The sequence below is a fragment of the Coloeus monedula genome, assembly GCF_965178545.1.
Source record: "Coloeus monedula genome assembly, chromosome: 28".
Taxonomy (NCBI): domain Eukaryota; kingdom Metazoa; phylum Chordata; class Aves; order Passeriformes; family Corvidae; genus Coloeus; species Coloeus monedula.
Window position 1 is genome coordinate 4,909,147 of NC_138808.1, and position 19,639 is coordinate 4,928,785.

A 19,639-nucleotide genomic window follows, 5' to 3' on the forward strand; every position below is an offset into this window, starting at 1 on the left:
GAAATTCAAATAATTTGGAGTGTGGAATGGAAACACCTCCCAGATTTGGGGTTGTCTTGGGTGTGGCAACAATCAGGATGCTCCGGGCACTCGGAGGATTTGGTGGCACCAAAGGGCTGCGTGAGCTGCACTCTCTGCTTGCCGCTCCCAACTTGCCAGGGCGCCTAAGAGCAGTGACTCTGGAGTTCTGGGATGCTCCAAACTGGGAATTTCAGCTGTTCAGATGATGGTCCTGAGCTGGATGGAGAAGCTGTGCTCCTGCTGGAGGTCCCACTGCTGCTTGCAAAGGCATCAGGAGCTTTCATAAGGTTTTGGGAGCTGGCGTTGGCCCCAGGTGTGTCCCCAGGGCTCAGCCAAGGGCTCCCATCTGTGCCCGTAGTTGGGGCCTGGTTCAGGTGTGAGTTTTGGTAGTTCTGCCCAGCTCTGATATGAAAATCCTCAAATCCGGGTGTCACCTGCTGCAGATGTGGATGCCAACATCCCGCACATCTAGGAAACACAGACAGACCCTCCTTACTCACCATGAAGTTCCCTTTCCCCTCCACCTGCAGACAGGCACCTGCTGCTGATCCACTTCCTTAAAAATGCTTCCCCGGTGGCTTCTCAGCACTGAAAAGGAGAAGAGAAATGTCACAACAGGAGGAAAAAGTGTAATTGATCCCCCAAATGAGCCAAAGCCCTACCAGACCCAGCAGCTACGGGATGGGCTCACCCATCACCTATGGTCGGGATGCTGTTGTTGGGAACTGAGGGACACTGTGGTCCCCAAAATGCAGGAGAGGTGTGGGTAGAGAGTAGGGAACAGGGCAGGAAATTCCAAAGGGGGATGGAACAGGCCTGTGAACCCCATACATAAGCTCTAGGCAGGTGCTGCTCCAAGTCAGTCTGCAACAGAAACAAAATCGTGAGTTCCAGGGGAAAAATTGAGGGTTTTTCCTGTTAAAATACAAGGAGAGGGAAGAGTCCTGATACGCCAAAGTACTGAACTGACTGAAGCCTCCAGATGGGTTGAAAATCCATTGGGTTGGTTTTGTCCTTTTTCATCCCAGTCTTTCCACCCCTAGTTTGGAAGACACAGGCACAGAGGACCCAGTACACACCAGTAACTCCCACTCCCTGGCTTCTTGGGGACCTCCTGAACTGGTTCACCCAAACCCCCCGTGTCCTGATGCCTGGATCACTCCAGAAAACTGCACACTGTTGATGGACACCCCAAAATCCCCCTGTGCCCATCGACAGAGGTGTTCAGAGGACACTGGACCTCAGGAGCAGGAGTTCTGTCCCAAGATAGTTCCCAGGAAGGTCAAAATGGGTAAGAGGTGAGCGCTTCCCACACAGACCACACTCACATGGTAAGTTGCAGCTGTAGTTTTATTTCCTTTTGTGAAAAATAACAGGATTTTGAGGTGATAAAAACACAACCCCTCCCAGGGCTCAGCCCCAGACCCTGCCCACCCCAGCACGACTGCAGGCAGGAGCAGCACCAACGGAGCAGCATCCCTGGGGCAGGATCCGGCTCCCTGCCAGGGCAGAGCGAGGGTGGGAGCTGGGGATGGGAGTAGGGCAGGAGGATTTGGGAGCAGCTGGAGGCATTCCTGCTCCTGGATCCGGGATGGAGTGCCAGTTCCAGTCAACACCTGCCGTGTTTGGTGCTGGCATCACCATGCGGGTGTCGTCCCTGTGCCGGTGTCATTCCTGTGCCCCACGGCAGCAATGGGCACTCAGTTCATCCCACGGAGATTCCCATCGTTGGCAGCTTCTGGAGGGTCTATTTTATTTTTTTTTTCCTTTTTTTTCCTTTTTTTTAATAAAAACAGTCTTTAGGTCGACTGCTGGCAGCAGCTCTGAGCAGAAAGCCCCTTCCTCCAGAGTCTGCTTCCAAAGAGTTCAGAAAGGGTCAAATATTGACCAATAATGGTTTTGGCTGCGTTTGAATCTTGATTGTGGCTTCTGCAATGTACAGCGGGGAGGGGACGGGGGGCGAGGGGGCAGCGAGGCTTTTCCCTTAGTCAGCAGGTTTGGTGACCAGGGAGAGGGGCTGCGTCTGCAGCACGGCCAGGGCGGCCGGGATGGAGCCGGGGGGTGAGGGCAGGAGAGCCGTGGGGGGCACCGAGGTGAAGGGGATGGGTCTGGAGAGGAGCGAGGGCGGGCTGCTGAGGCTGGAGGAGGAGGAGGAAGAGGAGGAGGAGGAGGAAGAGGAAGCTTTGCTGGTGAGGACGGTGGAATGCACGGCGAGCTGAGCCCTGGCCTCCGGCTTGGTGGTGAGCGAGAGTGGCTGGGCCTGTTCCGAGTGGGTGGCGGCCGGCGCGGCCGGCGAGGCCAGAGCTGCCGATGGCGTGGCGGGCGAGTCCAGCATGCTGCCGTGGGACGAGGCCGGGCTGGCGCACGGCTTCTCGGCCGGCAGGTACGGCACGCACGGCTTCTTGCTCTTGGAGGGCAGGGAGCCTGGAGGGACAGGCAGGGCGTGAGGGCCAGAGCCCCGCGCAGGGGGAGCTGGAGGGGGGGTACTCACTGTCCGTGTCGTGGCTCTGCTGCTGCGCCAGCTTCTCGCGCTTTCGCTTCTTCTTCTTGCCCTGGAAAAGATGGTTCCAGGTCCTTCCGTGGCTTTTGGCCACCATGGGGGCTGCCAGCAGTGGGAAACAGGGCTGGCAGTGCCCCAGAGCATCTGCAGGGACTCGGCACCATCGCCCACTGCCCCAGCACCCCAAACGCTGAGCCCGAGCACAGCCAGCCCCTCCCGCCAGCCAGACCCCGGGAAGGGGCACACGTACGTAGTTGTCCCGCGCCGACCAGGTCGGGTAGAGCTGCGAGTGCAGCTGCCGCTCCTTCCGCGCCAGCTCGTAGTACTTGGCCTGTTCCTCCCGCGACAGCGAGTGCCACTGCGGGGGGAAACCACACTGCAGACCCCAGAGCCACTCTGGGAACCCCAAAGCCAGGCTGGGAGCCCCCAAATCCACACTGGAGACCCCAAAGCCATGCTAGAGACCCCAAATGCGCACCAGAAACACCAAATACATGCTAGGATGCCCAGATCTATGCTGGAGATCTCAAAGCCTCACTTGGGGACCCAGAGGCACACTGAAAACCCCTAAGCCTGCTGGAATCCCCAAATCCACACTGCTGACCCCAAGGACCTGCTGCCCTGGGCTGCAGAGCTCCGTCCCTCCCATCCCAGTGCCACCCAGGTCATCACCACCTCCCTGGGACTCCCTGAGCTGGCAATGCCCCAGGTCTGGGATCCGATCATGAGGAGAAGTGAAGCCAGGGGGTCTGAAGGGTCCCTGATGGGGGATCCCCTCCGTACCCGCCGGCCCAGGATCTGGTTGATGGCAGCGCTCTCCTTCAGCGTGCACTCGGCCACCACCTTGGCCCTCATCTCCTTCATGTACAGCATGAAGGCGTTGAGCGGCTTCTTGATGTGGGGTTTCTTCTCCTCCTCCTTCTTCACTGCCACGGGGGATTTCCTGGAAGGAGTGGGACAGGGGTCAGGACCCCCAGGACAAATCTCCGTCCCCACGGCCGGCCCAGCCCCCACTCACGAGCTGCCTCCAGGGCTGGCGCTGGGCTGGGAGGGCTCCTGCTTGACGATGGGCGAGACGATGGTGGGGTGCGGTATGCCCGAGGGGTGCAGCCCGTGCGTGGGCGGCGGGACCATGTGCGGGGAGAAGCGGCTGGACATCAAACTGCAGCGGCGGGAGAGGACAGGAGGGGTGGTCACCTCCCGACAGGCACCCAAAGACCCTTCTGAGAACCTCCTGGGTTGAGACACCACTTGCCTCAACCCAGCTGAGTTGGAAACCCTGAAAACATGCTGGAACCCCAAATGCACAATGGGAACCCCGAAACCTTGCTAGAACCCCAGTCTACCCTGGAAACCCCAAATTCGCTCTGCAAACCCCAAATCTACACTGCACCCCCCACAGCCATGCTGGAGACCCTGAATCCACCTGAAAGCCCCCAAATCACACCCCAGCTTTGAGATGGTGACACTGATCCAGCCTAAGCAATGCCCTGAGTCCGTGGGATGTCCCATTCCTCCACCCACGGGGACCAGCCACTCCCTCTGGGGGCATTTTCAGCTGAGGGGACCACCCTGATCTCCTGGGACTGGGCTGTACCCATGCATGGTCTGCAGCCAAGTGTCCCAAAACCCACTGCCAGCTCTGGGGTGCCCCTGAGGGTCCCTCCCCCTTCCCAGACCCACCTGGACATGGAGGCGTTCATGGCAAGGGCGGGATATGGGTGCCGGAAGCCACCAGCAGGAATGGAGTACACGGGCTGTCCTTGCCTACAGAAACATGAGTTTCAGGGGAAAAAAAGATCCCTTCCCAGTTCATGGGCACCCTTGGACTGGTCTCCAGCTGATCTCCATCTGGAAGATTCCCAAATTTTCCAGCAGTGGGGAGTCCCTCCCTTCCCACCCCTCACAGGAGCCTGCGGCATCCTGCTGAGCTCGCAGGAAGAGTGGGTAAAGTGGGAGGAGGAGGAAGAGGAGGAGGAGGGTCTCAGCCAGAAGTGGGGCTCCCGGGACTCCTGGGGACCCCACCCCAGGGTCAGTCTGTCCTTACTGTGGCACGAGCCAGCCCAGCGGGTGCGGGAGCTGCCCCACGGCTCCAGGCGACAGTGGGTAATAGGGGGGCAGCTCGGGGGGGTGCGGCGGCCGCGGGATCCCTGTGAGGGGGAGAGGGAGCATGGGGGAAGGTGAGAACAGGGCCACAGCAGCCTCGGACCCCCTGTGCCCTCCAGCACCTTTCCTCTGAGCACCCCAGCTCCCTCCCAGCACCCCATCTCTCTCAGCCCACGTACCCACTCCCCTCAGAGCAGCCTATCTCCCTCAGCACCCATCACCCCAGGCTGGGGAGAGCTGCAACAGCCACAGCGGAGCCCTGGGGGGATCCCACACCCCAACCCCACCCATTGCTGGTCAAGGACCCCCCCGGTCCCTGGCTGCATCCCCAGCCCCCTCCCAGAGACCACCCGGGAGGCAGAGGGAGCACCCAATGGAGAGCCCCCCGTTCCCAGCACAGCCCCTGCACCATCTCGCTCCCTCTGCTCCCCCAAACGCTGCCCCAGCCCCTGCTCACCCGTCTTGGGGTCGATCTCTGGGGAGAGGTGGCTGGGCGGCGATCCCGGTGGGAAGGGGTCGTTGCTGTAGGTGATGAGCGGCGTCAGCGGGTGCATGTGATGGGCGTGCTGCACCACCGGGACCTTGTTGGACTGTGGGGAGAGCAGGGAACTGCGGCCACCCCCAAAAACACCCCTGTGGGCAGCGGGGCAGCACCGCCACGGGTGCCCCATCCCTGGAGCGGTTCCAGGCAGCTTGGAGCAACCCGGTCCAGTGGAAGCCATCCCTGCCCATGGCAGGAGAGCGGGACTTTGGTCTTTAAGGTCCCTTCCATCCCAAACCACCCCCACATTCCCCATCTGCAGGATCGTGGGGGTGCTGGGAACACACCACCCCACAGGTAAGGGCTGCTCTTACCAGGTGTGCGGGCGAGGGCGAGCGGTTGTCCTTCAGCGTGGCCCCGGCCGGCACGTCCAGCAGCGGCCACTTCATCTGCAGGTACTGTGGGAGGGATGGGACGATGCCCTCCAAGAGCCTTGGACACCCCTGGCCCCAGGAAACCCCCTGCCCCAGTCCTGAAACATCCCCCCCCCAGCCCCAAATCACCCCCTGATCCCAAAACACCCCCCAGCCCCAAAGCACCCCCAACACTAAAACATCCCACCCAGCCCCAAAACATTCCTATAGCCCTCCAAAAAAACCCTGTCCCCAAAAGATTCCCCAGCCCCAAAACTTCCCCCCAATCCCAAAACATTCCCTAGCTCTGAAACAACCCTCTGACTCCAAAGTATCCACCGAGGACACCCCAACACATGGGCTGCTGGCAAAGAGGTTTTGAGGGTATACGGGGATGTTTTCAGCCATATATGCTCCTAGGACCCCAGTACTGGTGCCAGCTCCCAAATCCTAAATCCCAAATAGTGCAAAACCCCAGCCCCAGATCTCTGCCCCAATGGATGCAAAGCTTTAAACAGCAAAACCCTTTGAATCTTCAACCCCAAATGGTGCCAAGCCCCAAACATCAAATATCTGCCCCAAATAGTGCAAACCCCCTAAATCTTAAACCTCAAATCCTACCCCAATGGTGCTGCCTCCCTGAGATGTCCCTGTGTCTGGGGGTGCCTCTTCCATCCTTGGGGTACCATCACCAACCCCAAATTGTGGGAATGCAAGAAATCAGCCCCACACTGTGGGGTGGGGTCAAATGCAGGGGTTTGGGGGTTTTTTCTCCCTTTCTGGGGTAACATCTTGCCATGACATGGGGGTGTCTCCTTGGCACCCCCAAAGAAAGGTGCTTTGTGTCGTGTTTGGGGGGACAGAGGCATTTCCCAAAGACAGCAGGAGGGTCCCTGGAGATGCCAGGGCTCAGGAATGTGGCTGGAGCAGCTGCCTGCAGGAATTTCCCCAAACACAGACCTTCCTGAGCTGAGGCAGCTGGAAGGAAAACCCAGGAGGAGTTTGGGGTAGCGTTAACTCTTCCAGAGCTGGGGGGCTCCTGTCACCCCCAAAGTGTCCTGTGTGCCCCCTGCAGCACCTCTGGCTGTCCCCTGTCCCCAGCAGGCCCCTCCTGCACCCGCCATCCCATCCAGCATCAGCCCTGCATCCTCACCTCTACCTCCAGTATCCCCCCTCCATCTCCAGGATCTCCACCTGCATTCCCAGTATCCTGTCCCTGCATTCCCAGTATCCCACCCTGCACCTTCAGTCTCCTCCCTCTGCCTCCAGTAACCCTTCCTCCCCAGTATCCCCCATGGCTCCCTCCCCAGCATCCCCCTCCATGCCCAGCACAGCTCCCAGCACCCCAATCCCTGCTGGCACCCAAGGACCCCCATCCAGGACCCCCCTGGCACAGCACAGTCCCGAAGCTGATGAGGATTCCTCGTGATCCAACCATTTCTCCAAAATCCTGCTTCACTGCCTAACCCAGGTGCCGCAGGGCCACTTCCATCCCCATCCTGGCACACGGACGCTCCAGCATCATGCTCCCAGTGCCTCCATGGGGAGACTTGTGGCACTGCTGGGATAATCCCACAGGTGCCAGGACTGGATCCACCCCTGGCAGCTGGGACACCACGCGCCCAGAGCACGCCTGGTATGCGGGTGGCCCCATGGCCCCGGGCTCACCCCTCACCCGTGGGCTGTCACCCGTGGGCTCATCACTGTCCCCTGTGGGCTGGCCATGACCTGCCAGCTCACTGCCACCCCAGATTCACTGTCACCCACGGGCTCACTGTGAGCCTGCTCTCTCTGGGAGGAAGGAGCTGCTCCCCAAGTGCCAGCTTTGATGCACCCTCCCCAGATCCGGGTGACCCACAGGTGCCAGGGCAGCCAAAACGTCCCAACACCTCCAGGGCCACGCTTGCAGCCACACCGGGGTGACACTGGGGACCCCCCAGCTGTCCCTAGCCAAGACCTGAGCACTGGATGAGACCCTCGGTGCTCCCCACCGTGTCCCCCTGTGACCACGTCCAGGACAGGGCAGGAGATGCCCCCCCACATCCCAAGGGGCTCCCTGACCCCCCAGCCCCCGCCCCCTCCCCGTCACAAAGGGGCTTTCTAGGCTGCTCTGTAAGCGGAGAAGGCGCGAGGGGACGGGGACAGGCGGGGAGGCGGCGCAGGGGGGATGGCAGTGGGGGAAGGTTTGGGGGATAAAAGGCTGATTCTCATTTCGAGGCCATTTCGGGAAGCTGGGGAAGAGAAGGGGGAAGGGAAGGGGGGGGAAGAGGGGGGACCCTTTCAAAATATACAAAGCGGGGGGAGCTGGTGAATGGTTCAATGGTGATGTGGAAAAATGACCCCCCCCTCCCCTCTTTTTCCTCCCCATCCCTTGGCTCCAGCTGGGACACAGCCCCCACTGTCCCCCCACTTGGGGATCCGAGCTGTGAAACAGCAGAAAAAAAAAAAAAAAAAGAGGAAAATAGTTGAAAATCGGTCACATTCCAGAGAGATTAGAGCCAGTCCTGGGTCCTCGTTACCAGCCAATTAAAAACAAGGATAACCCCTTCCCTGCTGGAGCCCATCCGTCTGGGAGCCCCCAGACCCGGAGGAAGGGGGGCCAGGGGATCCCCCAATGCCCAGTTAAGGGCGTTCACGAGAGGATTTCCGCTCCTCTTCGGCACAGGCATCGATCCAGTTGTGATGATTTTTCTGGGAAGGGGGAAAAGCGCCCGGCTGGGGCTGGGCTGGGGCTGCCTTGTCCTGGTGTGGCACATCCCAGCATCGGAGATCCTGGGGTGGCACGTCCGGGTGGCTGCTGCGGGTCCCAGGATTGCATGTCCTCGTGTGCCATGTCCTGGTGGTGTGTCCCACTATCACATGTCCCAGGATTGCACATCCTGGCATTCCACGTGCCGAGGTCGCGTGTCCCAGCGCGGTTTGTCACGGTGTCGCGTGTCCCAGGATTCCACGTCCCAGCACCGTGTGTCCCTGTCCTGGTGTCCTGTCCTGGTGTCCCAGCACCGCCGTGCTGTCTCGTGTGCCGGTGAGGTGTGATTTTTGAGGGAAATGGGTTTTCTGGGCTGGATGCACCACGTCCAGGTGTCCCAGGATCACCCATCCCAGCACTGCCTGTCCCACTGCTCCACTTCCAGGCTCCGCAACTCCTGTGCTGCACATTCCATCACTTATCCCGATGCTCCCTGTCCCAGCACAGGCTCCTCTCTGCTGCCATCAAAGCCTCAGGCTTGGTACTCACCAAGCCTCATTTTGGGAGAGAAATGGTCTGTTTGGGACCATTTTGCCAGCGGCTCTAGAGCAGGAGCCTCTTTGCTGGCTTTTCCCTTTGCCTGCAGAGGCTCCAGCCCAGAGATGATCCTGCAGGAGCCACCATGGAGGAGATCCAGGTGATCCCAGCATGTGAGTGCTTCATCCCTGTCCCCAAAACCCCCTGGACGAGCTGGAAAGCACCCAGGAAGGTTCCCACAGGGATCCATGGATTTGAGCATCCATCTTTTTGTTGCTCAGGACAGGAGGTGGGGAATGGCGACCCCCAGTCACCCGTCCTCACACCAATCCCTTTTCCAGCCCAAATTCCCAGGGTTTTGCAAAGTCCCCTGAGCCCCTCCAGAGATCCCCAGATTCCCAGCCTGTTTACACAGCTGCAGGATAACCAACAGCCCTTCCCCCTCCCACCTCTGCCAGCCCTTTTCCCCCAAAATTCATCCCAAAATCATGCCAGGGAGACAGGAAAGGCCAAGCATTACAGCAGAAAAGGGGGGCTTGTAGGATGATTAATGGAGCCCCCCCAAAAATCTTTGTCCAGGTGTGGCCACTGCAGCCCCATGGCATCCCAAGATCCAGCTTTGGGCAGTGTCACTGGCTTGTTTGGGAAAAAAACCCCCAAATTTGGCTCCAGGAGTCACAGGGAGATGGGAGTTTTGAGGGAATGGGGATTCTGGGCTCAATGTATCGTCCAATCCCATAAAACTTTGTGCTTGGGAGTAAGAAGGTGGAAAAAACCCCAAATCTGCCCTGGCAGAAGGGTCTGGGGCTGCACCCAGGGGTGCTGCAGATGGGGATGGTGCCAAGGCAGATTGGGGGGAAGCCCCAAACAGGGGAAAAAAGCGGGTGGGGGAAGGGGGGGAAAGGAGAGGGGAAAGTAGGGACCTGGCCTCTCACCCTCCTGAGCCAGGATGGGGTGTCCTTTGCACCCCAATAAATCACCCCAATGCCAAAAATCACAGAGAAAACCCAGGAGCATCCCGGCCCCACAGTGCCCATCACCCGGCCCACAACCTCGCACCGCAGCTGCTGCATTCTGCTTCCCTGGGATAACTGGGAAGGGAGAAATCCCAATTACAGCTGGATTTACAGCCCGGGGAACGAGACATAAATCTCTCCCCCACCCCCGCCATCCATCCACTTCCCAGCCAAATAATCTCCTCCAGATGTTGCCCATGAACACCAGGATGACAAATTCCAGCAGGGAGACTTATGGGGGAGGTCTCCGGCTCCCCACATCCCAAGGAGAACCCCCAAAATTTCTGGTAAGAGTTGTTTTCCCATCAGGGTTTAGGCTTTTTAAAGGGTGATATTGGGGTGATGCAGGAGACATCACCGTGTCACCTTCTGGCATTTTTTGGGTCCGGCCAGGCAAAGGATGTCCCAGGTGGGGACAAGGACTTTGGGGTGGGAATGAGAGTTTGTGACACCTTAACAACAGATGTTTGTCCGTTCCCATAGCACAGCCCAGACCCACGGACACCAGATGGGAAATGCCAACAGGGCTGGGATGGGAAGGTGGAAAAGCCCTCCATCTGGGATGAGCTTGGAGTGGTGGCACTTAGGTGACCTCATCTCCACCCACAGATCCCAAGTCCCCCCCATGGGGACACCGGTGGCATCTGCTGAAGAATGCGGCCTCAGATCTGCAGAGGGAGAGGGCAGGCAGGATGGGAGGGATGGGAGGCAGCGGGATGAGGCTGGAGCACGGCCAGGACAGCAGCCAGGACACAGCCTCAGCCCAGAGCGGCCTCGGCACCAGGATGTCCGAGCATCCTCCCCACGTGGGTGCCCTGAGCATCCCTCACCACGAGCATCCCTCACCCCTGAGCAGCCTCCCCCCACGAAGGACCGGCTCATCCCTTGCCCCCGGTGACTCCAGCACCCCATGGATACCCCGAGCTTTCCCCACCCATGGGTGCCCCCAGCACCCCTCGCACACACTGGCCACGGGGCAGGACAGGATCTGTGCCCAAACCCAGTGGCCCCGAATGCTGCTGCTGCCCCGAGGCTTTTGTCTGCAGCTCCCGGCCCCAGCCTCAATGGATCCATTCATCTCCCCGCATCCGCACGGGGGGATCCCAGCGGGAGTAACGGGCTCAGCCGGCCCCAGCACCGACAATCCCACTGCTCCGGAGCCTCCCAGGGCATCCCCGGTGCCAGGGCTGACCCACGGGACAGCAGCCACACCAGCACACCCCGCTCCCATCCTGCTGACCTCCGCTGCCCTCTTCCAGAGCTCTGAGCAGCATCCCCAGGGCTCCGGGATCCCAAAGGCTCCGGGATCCCTCAAGAATCCCCAGGGTGAACACACAGAGTGACATCGTTGCCAAAAACCACCGGAATAAGAGGCAAATCGGGAAGGGGCACATCACCCCTCCCCCTCGGACCCTCCCACACTCCATCCCCTTTCTCTCCGAGCTCCGACACGAGCAGGAGAGAGACGAACACAACACAACCCGATCCCGGTCCCGACCCCTTCTTCCCTTATCCCTCCTCTTCCTCCATCCAGGATGCACCGGGCACTTCCCCCCGGGTTCCTCTTCCCTCCCAAGCTCCCGCCAGCGACTTCAAGGAAGGAAAACTAATGAAAAGCAGCTGCTGGGAATTCCAGAAGGATGATGAATGCGCCTCAGTCCCGGAACAATCCCAGGGCTGAGCAGAGGCGCCCCGAGCACTTACTTCATCGCTTTAATTTGGGAATCGTGTTGGAAAAGGAGGGAGGAGGGAGATTTGGGGGGGTGGGGGGGAGTGGAAACCTCCTGTAGGTCTACAAACTCCGCCCGCAGGGTAATTAGCCGAAGAGCATAATTAAGGAGCGGGATAAAGGGGCCATTGTGTGCGGCAGCTCTGCAGAGCAGGCGGGAGAGTCTGGGAGTAGGGAAACTGAGGCATGGGGAGGGCTCAGAGCCGGGAAGGACTGGATCAACCCAGCAGCTGCACAGAGCAACACGGACAAGCCAAAAAGTGTGAAAAAATCGGGTTTTTCCTTAATATTTTCCAGGTGGGGAAGGAAGGCGGCACTGATGGGGGGGCAAATCCCAAACAAACCAGAAAATCCCAAATTAGTGCAGGAGGAAGGAGGAACTGCTGTGGTCTGAAGATGCTGAGCATCGAGTGAGCCCCCACGCCGGAAAAATTCCCCCATTCCAACACCTCCATCCGTATCCCAATGCCAAAACCCTCCACGCTCTGCCAGAACCGCCAGCAGGACCCGCCCGGTTTTTGGAGCAACCATTTTTCCTGCCAAAAATCCGTATTTTAATCATTTTCCTTGGCAGCAGCACAGTTAAGGATCTATTTTCTTTAGGAGACAGATACGGCTCTGTATCCTCGGGAATTCATCGCAGGAGTGGCGCAAAAAAAGCCGGAATAAGCCCAGGTTATGGATTTTTCCCTCATTTATTTTGGGATCGCAGCCTGCTGAGGTGCATTAATTACACCGAGGTGCATTAATTACACCGGCATGGCGTCGGGAGAGCTGTTTGGATGGAATTCCATGCCCGAGGAAGGTTTGGATTTATTTAAATCTTCGCCTCCAGACTCGAATTCCTGGGGTTAAACTGGTTTTTTTGGGAATAATGCCAATCCTGTGCATGGTCTCGGCTTCGCTGCTCCGGCAGTGCTGTGCCTGGTTCCCATCCACTTTCCAAGCAGGAGAAGGATGCTGGGATGAGATTTTACCCCAGTATGGATCCATCTCATTCTGGGTTTGGGATAAAACCCATCAACTCCACACGATCCTGACAGGATGGCGCCGGCATCGTGGCAGTAGGGATTTGCATCCATCCAGCTTGTCCATGTCCAGAGTCCAGAGCCTTTCCTTTCCACCCCACCTTGGAGACCTTTTTGTTGTTGGGAATGATCCCAAGGAGCCAAACACAGCCTCAGGGGTCCCCAGTTCCTGATTCCCCATGAGGAAAATTGGGCTAAAGCGCTGCCCCAAACAGCAGTGCCATCGTTAGATTCCAACAAATTCCTTCACCATCGGAGCAGAGCCCCAGAAATACTCCCTGGTCAGAAACTGCCAGGAAGGTGATACTGGGGACCACAGACGCTTCCCAGATTCCAGGATCCCATTTGGAAATAACCCAGGAATTCACACAGATTAAAGGGCAGGAGCATCCATCCATCCACTGGTGCTTGGTGGGTTGGCACAGGGATGGGACTTCTCTTGGTTTGGAGTGTGGGAAGGCACTGTGCAACCAGATTCCTAAATATTTCCCAGATTTCCATAGATTTTCTAGATTTCTAAAGATTTTGGAGTGGAGAAATGCAGAAGCACTGCATACCTGCCCAGTATTCCAAAAAAAGTCCTCCAGTTTGGCTGTCAGATCAGTCCTGCCATCCACAGACTCATCCATCCCCAGGATCCACCACCTTCCTGGCCACCTCCTCAGAGTTTGGGTTTGGGTTTTTCTTCCAAAATCTTTCTTTTCCATGTGGTTCAATCCACAGCACCCGGCTGTGGAATACGAGGATGGATGCCACGGCCACTGGGATGGCTGGATCCTGCAGATCAGCTCGTTCCCTCCAACGCTGGGGCAAAAGAAGAAGGAAACAAGAAAAAGACTGTTCCCAAAGCAGCCTGTGCCTCCTGCCACCCCGGTGTTCCACGTGTCCAGACTCATCCAGAGCCCCGGGATTAGGGTGGGAAGCGGGTTTGGCGGAGCTCGGTGCCCTCGGGCGATGCTGCACCCGGCTGGATCCAGAAGGGGTCAGGATCGGGGAGGCTGCTTCCAGCAGAGGATTGGGAAGGCTGTGCCTGGATGTATCCGGTACGGGATCAGGGATGCTGTGCCCAGATGGATCTGGTACAGGATCAAGGACTGAAGTATGGGATTGAAGAGGCTGAGCCTGGATGGATCCTGTATCACATCCAGGATGCCGTGCCCAGATGGATTCGATACAGGATCAGGGATGCTGTGCCTGGATGGATCAGGAACGGGATCAATGCCGCTGAGCCCGGCCGGATCCAGCACGAGATCAAGGATGTTGTGCCCAGCAGGATCTGGTTTGGGACTGAGGATGCTGCACCCAAATGGATCCAGTACAGAATCAAAGATGCTGTGCCCAGCTGGATCCAGACCAGGATCAAAGATGCTCTGTCCTGCCGTTTTCTGCTCTGGGATTGAGGATGCTGAGCCTGGCTGGATTTCATACAGGATCAGGGATGCTGTACCCAGATGGATCTAATGTGGGATCCGGAACACTGTGCCCGTCTAGCTGCACTAGGCATGATGACATCCTGGGATCTGGGGGATCCCCATACTGCCACTCCGGTGGGAGCTCATGGAAGGAGGTTGGTGATGGGCACAGAGCTCGGCTGCACTCCGTGCATGAGTGGCCGTGGGATCCAGCGGGGCCTCACCCAGCGGCATCACAAAATTCACCCACCCCGCCCCCAGCATCCCCAGTTCCCCCACCCACACCCCTCACTAACTTGGATCCGTGCAGAGGCCCCAGTCCGTCGGAATTCAGCCCCAATCCATGCTTTCCCAACCCCAGTCATCTTTCTAAAACATCCGGGAGGCGACACCCGCTCCAGCCCCTGTTAATTAATCCCCTTTCTGGGATTCATTAAATCATCGTTAGTGGCCGCTTGTGACGGATCCCAACCCCAATCCCTTCTCATTATCCCGGATTCCTCGCCAGTGTTTGGCATCGCGGTCAGTCGCGCTTCATCCCCAAAACCTCATAATCCCAGAAGTGACAAATTGGGAATACAACCTTTATCCAGCTGCCGGCAAAACACCGGGATAATTAGCTTATCTACCCTCCCCATCCCGGGATTTTGGCTCCACGGCCACTCCAACCAGTTGCTTCCAGGAAAGCAAAAGTAGGAAAACCCTAAAAACATGGAAAACTCTCCATGCAAACCAGCCGGATTCTGGGATTTCAAATCATTATAAATGCCACAAATATTGTTATCCCATATATGTTCCATATGGGAACGCAGTTTCCTATGGATCCGAAGAAATAATATGTGGAAAAGCACCACTGGAGCAAGAAATACACCTGGACAGTCAGGAGCGATGCTCCAGCCCGGGATTCGGTGGGTACCACAGCCCGGTCCGCATCCCTCCCCGAAGGCTGAGGACCCCCCAGAGGGCTGAGAATTCCCTCGTCCCTCGGGGAGCTGAGAATTCCTCCTCCCAGGATGGCACTGTGGGGCCGCGTAGGGAACACCTTATATTCCTAAAATACCTTTATATCCCTAAATCACTGTAGGATGTTGCCCAAGAAGTTGAGTGGGATGGTTTGGGGGTCGAGGGTCTCTGCTGAGAGGAGGGGGTCGATCCCCCTCTCCTGCCCCCCCCCCCCCCCCCCCAGTTCTCGCTCAATTTGCTTAATCACTTCTCCCCCCGCGGCCAATGTTGGCCCATTAATGGCTTTAAAACCCTTTTAAATGAGAAAAGCGGCAGCTCAGGGTCAGGTTTCGGGGCGGGTCCCCCGGAGTGAGGCCCCCCAAACTCCCCCCTCAAAGGGGCAAAGTGAACCAAAAATAAAGGAAATAAACCAAATTTCTTGGGGGTTTTTCTTAGCATCAGGTGGTTGCTTTCCTACAGGACGGGCTGTGAGGCTTAGGGGGGGTCTGAGCACCCGCAAAAGGTGGGGAGAGGCTGGGGGGTTCGGGAGGGTCCGGGGGGGCACTTACGGTGCGGGCTCCGCCGGGGGAGAGGGCTCCATTGGCGAGGTAGGGACTGCCCAGCTCGGGGAGCATCAGGAAGGGGTAGCCGGGATAGGGGGGGCCCTTAAAAAAACCCCCATCTTGCTGTCGTCTGACCACTGGGGAGAGAAGGAAGGGGGGGGTCAGGAGGCGGAGGGGTGGGGGGTGCACCCACCGAGGGGGGCAAGGCTGGGTGCATGGGGGGACCCGGGGAAGTCGCTTGGGAGGCTCCTTGATTTTCTAGGGGTTCCCACTTGGGGGGCACCTGGGTAGGTCCCTCTGGGGGTGCCCAAGTCCCTTAGGGGGATACTTGGTTCTGTTGGGGGGTCCCCACGGGGGAGGGGCCCGGACAGGTCCCTCTGGGGGTGTCCCTACTGCTGGAGAGCGCGGTCCCCGCGGGAGGGGGATCTCGGCTGCGCGGGGGAGTCCCGGGGGGTGGCGGGTCCGGGTGGTGGTCACTCCCCGAAAGGACCCAGCCCTGGGGGGTGTCCCGAGCCCGGGTGCTCCGTGGAGCGGTGGGGGGCACCGATCCATCCGTGGGGAAGCGACCGGGGCCGGTTACTGGGGCGGGGGGGCGGGACCTGGGGCCGGTGAGGTGGGAGAGGGGACACGACGGGAGGGCAAACACGGGGGAGGGGACACGGGAGCTGAAATTGGGGGACACGGCGGAGGGACACACGGGGGGGCGAGGACACGAGGGTGAGGACATGGAAAAGGGAATTCGGGGGACGGGGGGGGGTTGAGGACATTGGGGAGAGGAACACGGCGAGCGGGAGTAGGACACGGGGGGGGACACACATGGGGGATGAGGACACGACTGTGGGGGGACACCTTGGGGGGAACTGGGGCACACGCGGAGACACACGAGGGGAGACGGGGGGGGGCACACAAGGGGTCCCGCCCGCAGCCGGGGGCGGAAACAAAGAAGTTGGGAAGTGTCGGCCGGTCCCGGGGGATGTGGCGGGGAGCAGGGGGGCGCCGGGAGGGGGGGTCCGGTACCTTCTGCCAGAGAGTCCCGCGGCTTCTGGAAACTTTCCCGGGGCGGCGGGGGCCGCTCCGCCTGCGGGGAGAGGCGGTGAGCGGAGCGGGGCCGGGCGGGGGGCGCCTCCCCCAGGCTCCCCGCCGCCCCTCGCCTCACCTCGGGGCCGGGGCCGACCACGGGGCCGGGGCCCCCCCGGTTCTCGGTCTCGCTGACCAGCGAGGACTTGAGCTCGTCCAAGTCCCCGTGGGCCGAGCCGCGCCCCGCGCCCTTGTCCTGCTCCTCGCCCTCGTCCTGGAAGGCGATGAGCTCGTCGGGGGCCCCCAAGTCGTCTCCCCCCGTCGGTTCCAGCTGCGGCATCGTGGGGTCCCGCCCCGGCCCCGCCGGGCCCCGCCGCCGCCGCCGCCACCGCCCGGAGGGTCGGGAATGCGCGGGGCGGCGGGGCGGGGAGGAGCCGGGATGCAAACCGACACCGGGGGCCGGGCAGGGGCTCGCGCCGCCCCGCCGGGCCCGCACCGCTCCGCACGGGTCCCGCCGCCGACTCCGCATCGGCTCCGTACCCGCTCCGCCACCGGCCACGCACCGGCCCCGCTGCCCACGGGACGCCCACCAGTCGGTCCCGCCGCGTCCGAAGCTCCCCGCACGTTCGGGGTTCCCCCATCCTGTCCGGGGTCTCCCCATCCCATCGGTGCCGCCCTCATCCGATCCAGGGTTCCTCCGCCTTGTCCAGGGTGCCCCCGCTGGGGTCCCCCCGTCCCGTGCAGGGTGTCACCTCCCATCCGAGTGTTCCCATCCCACCCGTGGTGCCCCCATCTCATGCAGGGTGACACCTCTGACACATCCGAGTGTTCTCAGTCTTCTCATGGTCCCCCCCATTCCATTCGTGTTCCTCTCACCCTGCTCATGGTCTCCCCATCATGCCCAGGGTCCCCCCGTTCGTCCCAGGGTGTCCCCTCCCACCTGGGTGCTCCCATCCCTGCTACCCATCCTATTAATTTGCCTCCACCCTCCCTTAGTGCCCTCATCCCACCCAGGGTGCCCCTCATTACACTGTTCCTGTCCTGCCGAGGTGCACGTATCCCATTTGTGTACCTCCGTGTATCAGGACACTCCACACCTCACCTAGGGAGACTCTTGCCCCACCACGGTGTCCCCATCCCACCCATTTGTTTCACCACACCAGAGTGATCCCAGTCCACCCAGTGCCCCTGTCCCCTACCCCAGGGAAGGCTCAGAGGGAGATGCCCATCGCTCTCCACACTGGGAGCAGGGTTCTGCCATGGTGGGACCAGCCAGCCTGCAGGAGAGACTCATCTGAAAAAACCTTTTCCCCCCTTTTTCTACAGGGTGGGCTCATTCCCCCATGACAGGCACTTTGCGGGGCTGGTGGGGTGGCACCAAATGGGGCTTAACCCAGCATCTCCAAAGCATTGTCTTTGTCCCATTCCATCAGCCACAGCCTGACCGTGAACCCCAATCTCCAGCCATGTCCAGTCCCCAAACCCCTGGGGCCACCAGACTCCACCACCCCCGGCAGCCCCTAGCTCTGTGCCACAAAGGTTCTTCAGTTGCTTTGCCTGAAATACTTCATGAAAAGGCTTTTGTACCATCGAAATCGCTGGTGACCCCAGTCCCCCCTGCCCAAGATTCCCAAGGAAAAGCAGGAGGCAGCTGTGGGGGGTCGTGCCGGCTGGCCCTTCCCTGCTCCCAGCCCTCCAGATGTTTTATTACTCTGTGTTTAATTAACATTTCCAGCCACGTGCTGAATGGGGAGCTCACATCTGCCCCTTCTTCCCAGATAGCTCCTTGTTTAGGGGTACATGGAGTGGAGGTATGGATATGTCCAGGGGGCTGTGTGAGTCCCAGGATGCTAAAAAGTATGAATAATCACCTTATGCATTATTTTTGCCCGTATTTCCCATAAATAACATGGGATGAATCCTCGAGGCGTGAGGAGGTGGCTGGTTCCCAGCATGGGGCATGTGTAGGGTGAACGTCCCGTGCCACCCAGCGCTCCCTCAGGTACCCCAGGACCCAACACCCACCCCCGGGCCTTTGGCCACTCTGGGACCCTTGAACACCCCAGGACCTTTGTGCACCCCAGGACTCTCACCTACCACAGGACCCTTGGACACCCTGGGACCCTGAGGTACCCCAGGATTACAGCGATCCCAGAACTTTTAGGTTCCTCAGGACCCTTGGACACCCCAGGACCTTCCATCACCCCATTCACCATCTCCCACCCCATCCCACTCCCTCAGACACATTTATCCCAGGGACTGGGGGCACGAGGGTATTCCCACCACCCTCCACCCCCCTCAACCGAAGCCTGAAGCCCCAAGGAGACAAATCCCGATAGAGTGCTGGAACCATCGCTATCTCTGGGGGCAAACCGGGGGCCTTGGGGGGCTCGTTAGACCCCACCTCACCCTCCCGGGGCAGGTAGAGCTCGGGCCCCCGTTATTTTCCCCGTGCATGACGGTGGCGGCTCATGGGTGAGTTGCTGCCCCCGTGGCCCCCGAGCCCGCAGGGATGGGGGTGAGACGCCGCAGGAGTTTTGAGGGACTCCCCCCATCTCCGCGTCCCTCCTGCTTTCCCAGCTTTAAGGTCACCCGAATGTGGAGGAAGGCTCGGGGGAGAGAAAGGGGACCCGATGGAGGGCCACCCCGAAGTCCCCCGAGCAGCCCTTCCCCGCGCGGTGGCAGCGCGGTTCCAGCCAGATGTTGGCAGCGGGGGAGGGCTGTGGGGACAATGAGCTGCTAATGTCCCATTAGCACCTTCTGGGGACACCGCTGGGCGAGGGCCCACCCCCTGTCCCTCCCCCTCCACCTCAGGTCACCTCCTGCCCCCCAAGAACACCTCTTCGGGAGGGTCATCGCCACGGGGGGGGGGGGGGGGGGGTGGAGTGGGAGGCAGAATTTTGATGATTTGGGGTAAAATTGAGACGCATTTATACCCCAAAAAGTTCCAGGCTCCGAACTGCTTCGGTACCCGCAAACACCCCTGATGTGCGTCCCGCCCCCTCAGGCTGGGAAATGAGGGAAGTCCCCGGAAATGCCGAATTTCTCCACCCGCGGGCTGTCTTTAGGGGGTACGGGTAGGGGATTTTCTCCGCCCGGGGAGGGCTGTATGGGATGCGGGGACTGTCGGGGTTGCACCAGGGCAGAGAACCCGAAGAACCACCAGGGACCGGGTCTCCCAGAAC

General features: G+C 59.9%; 1 protein-coding gene across 3 annotated transcripts; it reads right to left on the reverse strand.

Annotated features, from left to right (window-relative positions):
• Window positions 1-1,416: 1,416 nt before the first annotated feature.
• TCF7L1 (transcription factor 7 like 1) lies at window positions 1,417-16,794 on the reverse strand (the record flags this gene model as incomplete). 3 transcript variants are annotated; one of them, XM_082298385.1, is made up of 12 exons in its annotated part: window positions 1,417-2,445; window positions 2,513-2,573; window positions 2,772-2,879; window positions 3,305-3,464; window positions 3,540-3,683; window positions 4,205-4,288; window positions 4,569-4,671; window positions 5,085-5,217; window positions 5,483-5,566; window positions 15,444-15,574; window positions 16,455-16,515; window positions 16,594-16,794. In XM_082298385.1, the coding sequence occupies 12 exons, from the start codon at window positions 16,792-16,794 to the stop codon at window positions 2,006-2,008; spliced, it is 1,710 nt and encodes a 569-aa protein (XP_082154511.1). In that variant the 3' UTR covers window positions 1,417-2,005. The 3 variants fall into 3 exon arrangements, with proteins under 3 accessions (XP_082154511.1, XP_082154510.1, XP_082154509.1); XM_082298384.1 differs by having other exon boundaries at window positions 16,455-16,794; XM_082298383.1 differs by having other exon boundaries at window positions 1,417-2,573; window positions 16,455-16,794.
• Between the last annotated feature and the right edge of the window lie 2,845 nt (window positions 16,795-19,639).